Genomic DNA, 11,768 nt, shown 5'->3' with positions numbered 1-11,768 from the left:
CCACGCTGCTGTTGATTGAGATTAAGGGGTATTAATCATCGTACCCCCTTACCCGTCTCTCTCCATCTCTCTCTCCCTCCCCTACCCTCCCTCTCTGACCATATGGTGTCTCACTGTCACTGTTCACAGGCAGCGTGGAGGTGTGTGTTGCATGCCACTCATTCAACCACTGGGTGTGCTGTGCTCATCGCTACAACAGCAGTCACTGTTTATTACCTGTCATCGCAGATACTGTGATACTAATTGAGAATAAGAACAAAGCATATCCCATATTGAAAGTTTCTCCAAACATTGAAACACTCAATAAACACTGTTCAGGTGGTTTTGCTTGTTGTGATTTATGCCATTGAGACTAACATTGAAACACACCGTCCCTGTCTCCCTTAGTCTGACCTACTGGTGATGACACGTTATCATAAGGCAGGCAAAATGGGGCAGGTCAAGGGCAGGCAGAGGTCAGTAATCCAGATAGGTGGGGCAAAGGTACAGGACGGCAGGCAGGCTTAGGGTCCGGACAGGCAGAAAGGTCAAAGCCGGGAAAAACTAGAAAACAGGAACTTAGACAAGACAGGAGCAAGGGGAAAACCGCTGGTGGGTTCTACGAACCAAACGAACTGGCAACAGACGAACAGAGAACACAGGTATAAATACATAGGGGATAATGGGGAAGATGGGCGACACCCGGAGGGGGGGGTGGAGACAAGCACAAAGACAGATGAAACAGATCAGGGCGTGACATGTAGATCCACGAGTAAAACACTACTGAAAACACTACCTAGATCAGAACTTAGTTCAACTACCACCAAACTACTGCAAAATGTAGTTAAATTATTAGTTGAACTACTGTATATGTACTGCAGTTCACTACTCCCAACCACCGGTAATACTACAGTCATATCTCTCACTATCCATGCACTGCACTCCTTATTCCTCTGTGTAGGAGAAGTGCACTGTGGAAAAAATGGGGTGAATTAATCTGGCAACTGGAGGGCTGCTGGGTTCACATCCTTAAGATGTTCCCTCTAGTGTTGGGCCCTTAAGCAAGGCACCTTTACCACACAACATGCTCTGCATCCAGGGGCGCTGTTCTTGTCTCAGCTGTGTGCAGAGACAATGACTGTACTCATTTCCCTTCTCTTCCTCCGTCCTCTTTTCTCTCTCACTCCGTCACCGCTCCCTTCTAACACGCTCCCTCCTCTTTCCCCTCCTCTGTCCCCGTCCCTTAGCGTGCCATGCGCGTCCGGAGTCACTCCATGGAGACCATGGTGGGGTCCCACCGTCACCGGAGTCCAGGGGTGGGAGGGGGGGTCCCGGCCAGCTTGAGTGGAGGGGGGCTGCCGCAGAGCACCGAGTGCACAAAGAGTACCTTCACGGTGAGCGGGGGGGAGAGGGTGGAGGCGGAGGAGCGCCAGAGGTCATAAAATCATATTTACACACAAATGAAACTGGACATGCACATACTCTTGGTAAATTGCACGTTTTGCAAAAATGTCCTCTAATGAGTCATGATATCAACATGTACTTTTGCAAACAGCCACATCCATGTAATATCCCCATATTATCAGTGTGCTGATGTAATTTCAACTGTTTTATATGAGAAGGGTATTGGTCGATCACAATGTAGCCAAAATCTGCCTTAATGACGCTCTATCAGCATATACAGCATATACAGCATATACAGGCAATATACAGCATTAGGAGTAATGCTGTATATTGCCTGCTTGTTAATGCTATCAACTGGGTGTCTCTCTCCAGCCACCGGTGCTGTCAGCCAAGTCTCCCCTAAAGAGTCCAGTGAAGCGTCGTTCAGGCCTCTTCCCCCGCCTCCACTCCAGCACAGAGAGCCCCTCGGACAGACACACGCGCAGGTCAGCATGCTTTCCTTAGCCTGGTCCCAGGTCTGTTTGTACCGTTTTGTTAATGACCACAGGAGTTGGCAAGACATCACAAACAGATCTGGGACCAGGCTGTGCATTCAGGTCATAATACTGAAGCTTTAGTTATATCAATGTCTATTTGTTCTGTCTGCTAACTTGGTCCGTATGTTGTTGCAGTGACCAAAAGACCCCAGACATCTGCCCGCTCGGACAGGAAGGGAGGTCAGAGACGTGGTCCAACCCCAGCTCGCCGGAGAGGTGAGATGAACCTCAAACAAAACACTGAACATGAACACAAGGTGTGCATGACGTGTGCATGTGCTCTGTAAACCTCTCCTCTCCTCCCGTCCCCTCTCCTCTCCTTCCCTCTCGTCTCCTCTCCTCTCCTCCCATCTTCTCCTCCCGTCCCCTCTCCTCCCCTCGTCTCTCCTCTCATCTCTTCTAATGCTGTTCCTCTACCTCCTGTCACCAGGCCGTTCCTCAAGCTGAAGGACTGCAGCAGACCCAACATCTCCCGCTCCTCCTCCAGCACCAGCAGCTTCAGCAGCACCACCGGGGAGGGAGAGGCCCTGGAGGAGCTTGACACTGTGAGGGCCTGCAGCCACTGGGGAGACAAGGGGCTGGGGAGGCCCTGGAGGCATTGTGCTGGTGGCGTATGTAGGATGGACAGGGTTAGGGAGTAGGGAGGCAGGGGGGACAGGGGCTTGGGTGGGCTTGGGTGGGCCATAGCATTTGGATCAGGACTGGCAGGGTGCTTCTGGCACATAATTGGGCAGATCATAGGCCTGTGGTGCTCAGAAGTTGTGGGACCCAAAATGATGAGCTGTATAAGGACCATGTTTGTTTTATCATTAACTGCATGAAGGCATCAACAAATGACACAGTTGGAATGATTTGAGATGATTTGGCAGCACTGAGAGAATACATTGAGATGATGCAATGACAGCTGGTGATTAAGTCAATTATGGTTTCTGTCACTCTCTTTGGATCATATTGCGTTGGATGTCAATCACAAACACTTGGCAAAGGATGAGAATGATTGTATCCTACACACATTACACATTACACACACAGATCAGTGTTTACATACAAAGAAATACTGTTGTTCCATAGTTTACWGCTCAGTTTACAGTTTTGCTGTTGAACAGAGGGGCACACAGAACTGGAATTTGTGTGCCCCTCTGGAGCAGTTTGGGGGTTAAGTTCCTTGCTCAAGAGCACAKCGGCAGCACAGTGCTGAAAACAAACCATCTGTAATAATTCCTGAACCGAAGCTGAAGTCTGTTGGCCTTGAGTTAGTAGCCCTAGTCTGTAGTGTGTAGTCTGTAGTGTGTGGTGTGTAGTCTGTAGTATGTGGTGACCGTAGAATGATACAAACGGATGACTACCCTCGGCCTGACAGCTCTTCCTCATCTTCCTCTTCCTCCTCCTCTTCTCCCTCTTCATTCTTCCCTCTTCCTCTTCTCTCTCCTCATCTTCCTCTCCCAGGGAACCCACCCGTCCATAGCCTCCTCGTCCGTGTTCAGCCCCTACCCTTCCCTCAGCGTGGAGAGCCAAGGCTCTGCCACCCCCCTCATCATGTGTCGCAGTCCCACAGGTAAACACCCAACACTGATACACTACACAATAGATGTGACTGACTGGGATCCAAACCCGGGTCTCCTGCACACCACAAGACCATGTTAGCCCTTTGGGCTGAAGTCTACTCATTCTGCAAGTCATCAGGGTTACGCAACACTCGAGCATCTCTGCTATATAGGTCTCTATGCCCTCTGTATCCATCTCTTACACTGTAGATTCCAGTGGTGGGTTTGTTGACATTCTTTACTTGAACTATCAGGAAGCACACGTGTTACTTACTTTATTGTCCGCGAGTATGTTTTCTCATCCTCAGTGTGGGATTGACACTCAATCATAGAGTATGTATTCCTCTGTTAACGGAGGCTTTGTRTTATTCTCCCTCCAGATGTAAAGAGTAAGATGTCTCCCAGGTCAAACTTGAAGTTCCGCTTTGACAAGATGAGTCACGCCACAACTGTAAGTGATGTCTCACTGTATTGTATTGTACTGTACCATACTATACTGTACTATACTGAACTGTACTATACTGCACTGTACTGTACTGTACTGTACAGTCATGGCCAAAAGTTTTGAGAATGACACAAATATTAATTTCCACAAAGTTTGCTGCTTCAGTGTCTTTAGATATTTTTGTCAGATGTTACTATGGAATACTGAAGTATAATTAGAAGCATTTCATAAGTGTCAAAGGCTTTTATTGACAATTACATGAAGTTGATGCAAAGAGTCAATATTTGCAGTGTTGACCCTTCTTTTTCAAGACCTCTGCAATCCACCCTGGCATGCTGTCAATTAACTTCTGGGCCACATCCTGACTGATGGCAGCCCATTCTTGCATACTCAATGCTTGGAGTTTGTCAGAATTTGTGGGTTTTTGTTTGTCCACCCGCCTCTTGAGGATTGACTACAAGTTCTCAATGGGATTAAGGTCTGGGGAGTTTCCTGGCCATGGACCCAAAATATTGATGTTTTGTTCCCCGAGCCTTATGGCAAGGTGCTCCATCATGCTGGAAAAGGCATTGTTTGTCACCAAACTGTTCCTGGATGGTTGGGAGAAGTTGCTCTCAGAGGATGTGTTGGTACCATTCTTTATTCATGGGTGTGTTCTTAGGCAAAATTGTGAGTGAGACCACTCCCTTGGCTGAGAAGCAACCCCACACATGAATGGTCTCAGGATGCTTTACTGTTGGCATGACACAGGACTGATGGTAGCGCTCACCTTGTCTTCTCTGCACAAGCTTTTTTCCGGATTCCCCAAACAATCGGAAAGGGGATTCATCATAGAAAATTACTTTACTCCAGTCCTCAGCATTCCAATCCCTGTACCTTTTGCAGAATATCAGTCTGTCCCTGATGTTTTACCTGGAGAGAAGTGGCTTCTTTGCTGCCCTTCTTGACACCAGGCCATCCTCCTAAAGTCTTTGCCTCACTGTGCGTGCAGATGCACTCACACCTGCCTGCTGCCATTCCTGAGCAAGCTCTGTACTGGTGGTGCCCCGATCCCGCAGCTGAATCAACTTTAGGAGACGGTCCTGGCGCTTGCTGGACTTTCTTGGGCGCCCTAAAGCCTTCTTCACAACAATTGAGCCGGTCTCCTTGAAGTTCTGGATGATCCGATTTAGGTGCAATCTTACTGGCAGCAATATCCTTGCCTGTGAAGCCCTTTTTGTGCAAAGCAATGATGACGGCACGTGTTTCCTTGCAGGTAACCATGGTTGACAGAGAAAGAACAATGATTAAAGCATTTCGCTACACTCGCATTAACATCTGCTAACCATGTGTATGTGACAAATAAAATGTGATTTGATTTGATTCCAAGCACCAGCCTCCTTTTGAAGCTTCCAGTCTGTTATTCGAACTCAATCAGCATGACAGAGTGATCTCCAGCCTTATCCTCGGCAACACTCACACCTATGTTTTTGGGGGATTCAGTTCATTTGCATGGAAAAGAGGGACTTTGCAATTAATTGCAATTCATCTGATCACTCTTCATAACATTCTGGAGTATATGCAAATTGCCATCATACAAACTGAGGCAGCAGACTTTGTGAAAATTCATATTTGTGTCATATTCAAAACGTTTGGACACGACTACTATACTGTACTGTATTATACTATACTGCACTGTACTATATACTATACTTTACTATACACTGTACTGTACTCTACCCTAGTCTACTGTGCTGCATGTGTGATAAACACACTGCTCAGTGAATGCAGTCTTGAAGTGACCCACTGCTCTCCTCCAGACATTAGGATATGATAGGTGGATATAGCATCAGGTCCTGTATCACAGTCCCATCACTGCTCAGTCTGCTCTCAGCTGGGTCCTGTATCACAGTCCCATCACTGCTGAGTCTGCTCTGAGCTGGGTCCTGTATCACAGTCCCATCACTGCTGAGTCTGCTCTGAGCTGGGTCCTGTATCACAGTCCCTTCACTGCTGGGTCTGCTCTGCATCCCTCATCTCTTGTCTGTAGTACACTATCTAGCTAGAGATCCTGCTTTAACCTATCAGCTTGATCCCTCATTAGAATAGAGATGACGATGATGATGATGATGATGATGATGATGATGATGATGATGATGATGATGATGATGATGATGATGATGTTGTAATGGGACATTTCTGTCATTTTCTATTGCAGTCCGAGTAGAAATCTGAATATTCCAAAAAAGGGACAACACTGGCTGTTGGAGCAAAAAACATCCCCAACATCACCAACGCATCACAATGGAATCACAAAATGTACTTAACTTCATGACTAAAGGGAATTAAGTGGATTAGCTAGTGCATAAGAGCACACATGCAGACAGATATGGGGTGGAAAGGAGGGAGAATCCTATGAGTCCTCTCAGTATCTCTCTCTCTCTCTCTCTCTCTCTCTCGTCTCCCTCTCCCTCTTCCCTCTCTCTCTCTCTCTCTCTCTCTCTCTCTCTCGATGTGTCTGGTACAGAAATAGCTCACAGTGAGCGGCTAGGCGCCATGTGTTGCTGAAATACTCATCTGTAACATTAACCTCATACAACAACTAGACAAGGCAAGGTTTAAAGGTCCAATGCAGGCATTTTTATCTCAATATAATATAATTTCGGGGTAACAATAAATTACCTTACTGAGATTGTTTTCAAATGGTCAAAAAGAAACAAAAATAGCTCGTTAGCAAAGGGCAATTTCTCAAGCAAGAATTTTGCTAGGACTGTCTGGGAGTGGGGAGGGGAAAACTGAACATTAGCTGTTATTGGCATAGAGGTTTGGAACTCTCTTTCATATTGGTCTATTAACCAATGTACTGCATGGTGATGTCACCATGGAAGGCCAAAGCTCCGTCCCACCAGAACAGGCAGAAATTTCAGGGCTTTTCAAACAGCTATTACACTTAAAGGGCATTATCATCCTTTTCACAATTTCACAGTATTATTCCAACCTCATAGTGTGGAAATATATATAGAACACAGGAAAACGCTAGTGTTTGATTGCACAGGGCCTTTAACCTCACAACATTCATCGTCATTGATTTATGAAACTGTGGTGATAGGTCACTTTTCCGCTGCACTCATCTCTCAGATTACAGCGATTGTTCATTATGGTCCTCTTCTGTTACGATCTCCATATATGGGTCCAGGATGGTGTAAGTTGTGGTACTGGCCTTCAGAAACGGAAGTTGTTAACCATGGGAAATGTCTCTCTCGTCTTTGCCCCAGTTTGTCTGTCTGTGGACAGTTAGTCTATTGCCTAACAAGGAGTTCTTCCTGCAGTAGTTTCGCTTCTTTTTGAGTCACCTGTTGTAATGCTGGTCGTCTTCCCCTCTGGCCTCACACACAGTACAGTCAATGCAGGTCAATAGAATGGATCAATCCACAATAGAGATAGATACAGTATTTAGATACTGCATAGACTCTAGGGTTGCTAGGGTTGGGGTCAGTTTTTTAATCTCATAGGAATACATTGAGGACAATAAGGAATTGGAATTTTTGTTGACTTCCTGAATTGACACGGAATTGATAGATACGGTATTTATCTATATGGCTCAATCCTCATCAAACAGTATTGAAGTGATCAAGCTTGTCTTAAGCAGCAGAAGGAAGGGACTTGATCCTCATAAATCAAGTGCTCTATTTGTGGATATTTGCACACATGAAAAGAAAAATGCCATTGCGCTCTGTCACAAGCTTAATTTAGCCAAAGTTGCGCCTTACAATCTATCTGAAACCCGTTCACCTTCCATGTGCTTCTCACTATGTGAGAGGTTGAGCAGAGAGTTTGGATAAGGTTTATTTGGTTTATGTTTAGCTGTGGGTGTCTGATGAATCCAGACCTGGGTTCAAATACTATTTGAAATCTTTCAAATACTTTGAGTGTGTGCTCTAGCCTGCCTGGTTTGCAGTTTTGGGACTATTGTATTGGTCCATTAATCAATACAAGCTTAATCAAGCACAAATAACGTATTTGAAAAGGTTTAAAGTAGCATTTGAACCGAGGTCTGCTTCTCACATGTCCTTATATAAACAGCCAGTTGTATTTCACCCAATGAATCAATGTTAATTGAAAACATGTATGCTTATAAAGGGTGCATAGCTGAGAAACACACTGACTGCTCCATGGAAATCATTTTCAGTAGTTCGTCATTTCACAATATTTTTTTCTCTCACTAACATTTCTCCAAAAATAAATAATTGTCAAGATAATATTTTAAAGGGATCTTACATATTTTGGAACTGTGATTGAATGCCTTGTGATTTTGATGGTTCCTTTTTCAGTCTTAAGGAGAAGCACACAGCAAAAACATTTGATCTTACAAACCCCAAAACAATGTTAGTGCATTGTTGTTCCAAAATATATGATCGCTTTACCTTGTTGCAAGCTATATGATTATAAACAAATCATGTGTGAATGTGTTCACCCAGGAAGGCACCGAAATGGCAAGGTGTCCATTGATGTGACCAAAGCAGTCAACTATATTTGAGTTTGGGAGAATATCCATGCACTATAGCTGTATAGAGGTTCATTCTTATCCCTGGAGTGTTTGTGACTGGATTTCTGTTATTGGTACACAAAAACTCAAAGTTGAACAGGGCAGAAAGTTATATAGGAACTAGTCTTTTAGTTCGTAGAGGGCATCCACAAGTGCCCCTCAGCCTACTCTCTGTTAATAAGGCCATAATTTATTGATTTTATCTTTTGCTATTGATGTTATGTAAAAATGTAATTGCAGATTAAWTTAATGAAAGAGGTCAAATGAAAGGAAATGTTAATTTAAAAAGCCTAAACATGTATATGTATATTTCGTTTAGTAATGTGCCATTAAGAATTTATTGTAAAATAAAATGTTGTATTTTGTGTCAATTTGTGTTGTGTTGCTTAATTCAGTGACCTCACAGGAAGGAACAGAGGCATATCTGATTGTTTTTGTCTGTTTATTATAAAAGGGAGATAGCATGCTTTAGACATGGGTTCAAATACTATTTGAAATCATCTTAAATAATGTATATGTGCTTGATTGAGCTTGCCTGGCATAATGGACCAATAGAATAGTCCAAAAACTGCAAATCTCACCCCTCAGGCAGGCTAGAGTAAATATTTCAAATAGTGTCTGAACCCAGGTCTGCTTTACATGGAACATTGTTTTGAGGGGGCAACATTTAATACAATTTGCTCAACTTTTCTTAAAAGTGGCAATATTTTGGTATGGAACATCAGTTCTAGTTTGTTTATTCAAACACATGGCAGAGAAAGTAATTCCCACAAATAATAATTACGGTGTTAACAAATAAAAGACAGTTGCATAAAACATATTTTAGAATGATATTTACAGGTGATTTTCACATGGCATCACGATCAAGCTGAGTGCGGGGATGGAAGTTACTGCGTGACACATACAAAATCAGAAAGCATCTGAAATCATTCAGTCTGTTACATGCGGAGGTGAATATTGAAGTGAATTCAGGGGATAGCCTCGGCCAGGACTCGAACCTCGAGTGAACGTCGGTCCAGCGACTATCAACTCAACGCATTAGCCTTTACGACAAGAGATCCGAACCATTTGACGAGGTCACTACCTACTGGGCACAGATGTCAATTCAGCGTTTATTCCACGTTGGTTCAACGTACTTTCATGGAAATGACGTGGAAACAACGTTGATTCAACTAGTGTGTGCCCAGTGGGTAGGAGTTGGGTTGAGGTCTCTACAATATAAAAGTCTGACTGGCCATACATTGTCCATCCCACACTAAACAGTGAGTCGGGAGAAGCAGGGAGAGGAGTAGACTGTGAGCTGTGCAGCTTTTCGTTGAGGATTAGAAATCTGCTGTTCAAGGCTGTCCATTGAAAGAGCTGCATAGACCAACTGCAAAAAAAACAGACACTCAGGTTAGCCTGAGGAAGCATTCTAGAAAAAGGTTAAGGAAAAGGGCATTCAGAAGCCATTATTCAAATAATACTCACCTCTATATTTGGTTTAGGCTTGGGTGTGACTGCAAGGAAAATATCAGGGTCAGAACTAGAATTAATACATACCTAATTAGGCACTTCACAAATTAGCATTAGACTTGGCCTTTAAATAAGCTGTAGACACGATCAACTGTACAAATTCATCGCATGTTCATGTACAATGCTGTAGTAGAAATGTGCATGTCAAGACACTGCAGCAAGATGTTATGAAATTGTATCGATAAAGAAAGAGATGTCTTACGGGGCTTGTCCTTGCGTGCACTTTGGGAGCGTGGGGGCTTGGGCGGTGGTTTTGGTGGCGGCTGAGATGGGACCTTTGACCTTATATGGTAAGCCAGACCCAAAACCAGGGTGATTACCAAACAGGTACTTACATACGCCACCACCCTGGAATAGACCTTCCTCACGGATGTGGGTGGAATGGCTGCAGAGAAAAGGTACAGCACATCAATGAAGTCAGAGCACATACCAGTCTACCTGTCGTCTGGGAATGTCGAGTGGTCATTTTCTGTGATTGATTCTCATTTTGGGGGAAACTCTTACAGAGCAATACATACTGTACATTCATTGCATGCATAACAAGGAGTTAATGTAGACTAGAAGGACCATATGTACCTGCAGTGATGTTCACATATGTCATATGTCCAACACTGGTGGATCCCTCAACCCAGGTGATCTGGCATTGGTACAGTCCGTGATCTGATTGGTTGACGTTGAGGATGTCCATGAGCAGAAGGGTACTATTGGTTGTCAGTGTGACTTTGGAGAGATGATGCCTTGGAGTGGGACTAAAGAGAAGGAACTGTCCCTCTGTTGACAGCCCCCATCCCCCTGTCCAGCCATCATCTCCACAATGCTGAACAACACAGGATAGGGAAAGAGTGCCCCCCTTTGGTACGTCAACAGAACTTCTCTTTGCCAAGACAGAAGTCACACATTCCTCTGAATCATAACCTGACGGAACAAAAGTTGACAAACGTGAGCATATAAATATGATATAAAAAATTCACTAGACAACAGAGGAGCAGCATCTACATCAATTCATATCCCAATGGCAATCTACATGTATAGTAATGAGAGAGAGTTCATTGAGAGTAGATATTTCTCATGATACCTCTTTTGTAGGGAAGCAGATGATACATACATTTATATAAGATTGTTTGATTAATTGTCATTCCTTTTTTGATCTTGAGTGACATCCTAGATAGCAGTTTCAGTTATTTGTTGGTCATCCTACATATGGTTAAAAAACCAAGGTTATGACCACAACTGTCAGGAATCCCAAACAAGAGTAGTTGGACTTACCTGGGAGAATGCATAGACAGGTCAATGAGAGAAACAGACAGTTGTACATTTCTTTCTTCCCCATAGAATAGTGGGACGGGTTCCATAGAGCAGCCCCAACACAATGTCCTGGTGCCTCAGGAAGCTGGACCCAACATGATTAGCGCAATAACTACTGTGTTTTACTAGGCATATACAGAAACTATATCTTAGTTTCTCAATTGTTCTCTCACTTTCTAAATGACATTATTCCCCCTCATTGGGAGTGTACTCTCCACAATTGCGAAATGGTTTCCAGTAGCTGCCTCAAGCCGAGTGGAAATAAGGAAGTACACACACACACACACACACACACACCACACACACACACACACACACACACACACACACCACCACACACACACACACACACACACACACACACAACAACACACACACACACACACACACACACACACACCACACACCACACACACACACACCCAACACACACACACACACACACACCTTCTCTCTCTCTCTCTCTCTCTCTCTCACTCACTATCTCCAAAAGACAAATCACATCCTTCCTCAGG

General features: G+C 44.1%; 2 protein-coding genes across 2 annotated transcripts in view; one reads left to right on the top strand and one right to left on the bottom strand.

Moving 5' to 3' along the window:
* Window positions 1-6,094, top strand: part of rap1gap2a (RAP1 GTPase activating protein 2a) — a 54,255-nt gene extending 48,161 nt beyond the window's left edge. Inside the window, exons 16-22 of the mRNA XM_070436673.1 lie at window positions 1,227-1,373; window positions 1,756-1,868; window positions 2,055-2,135; window positions 2,350-2,464; window positions 3,366-3,474; window positions 3,844-3,914; window positions 5,708-6,094. Coding sequence (XP_070292774.1) covers window positions 1,227-1,373; window positions 1,756-1,868; window positions 2,055-2,135; window positions 2,350-2,464; window positions 3,366-3,474; window positions 3,844-3,914; window positions 5,708-5,734 — 663 coding nt within the window. The 3' untranslated portion in view covers window positions 5,735-6,094. The remainder of the gene's footprint in view (window positions 1-1,226; window positions 1,374-1,755; window positions 1,869-2,054; window positions 2,136-2,349; window positions 2,465-3,365; window positions 3,475-3,843; window positions 3,915-5,707) is intronic.
* A 2,764-nt stretch (window positions 6,095-8,858) lies between these two features.
* LOC111960489 (uncharacterized) lies at window positions 8,859-11,512 on the bottom strand. Its single transcript, XM_023982490.3, has 5 exons — window positions 11,215-11,512; window positions 10,525-10,863; window positions 10,151-10,333; window positions 9,904-9,932; window positions 8,859-9,805 (listed from the first exon to the last, which is right to left on the bottom strand). Exons 1-5 carry the CDS (start codon window positions 11,276-11,278, stop codon window positions 9,689-9,691), a joined length of 732 nt encoding a protein of 243 aa, XP_023838258.1. The 5' UTR covers window positions 11,279-11,512; the 3' UTR covers window positions 8,859-9,688.
* Window positions 11,513-11,768: the final 256 nt, after the last annotated feature.

This window comes from Salvelinus sp. IW2-2015, linkage group LG4p (genome assembly GCF_002910315.2).
Source record: "Salvelinus sp. IW2-2015 linkage group LG4p, ASM291031v2, whole genome shotgun sequence".
Lineage (NCBI taxonomy): Eukaryota > Metazoa > Chordata > Actinopteri > Salmoniformes > Salmonidae > Salvelinus > Salvelinus sp. IW2-2015.
This window is presented reverse-complemented; position numbering and strand designations above follow the sequence as displayed.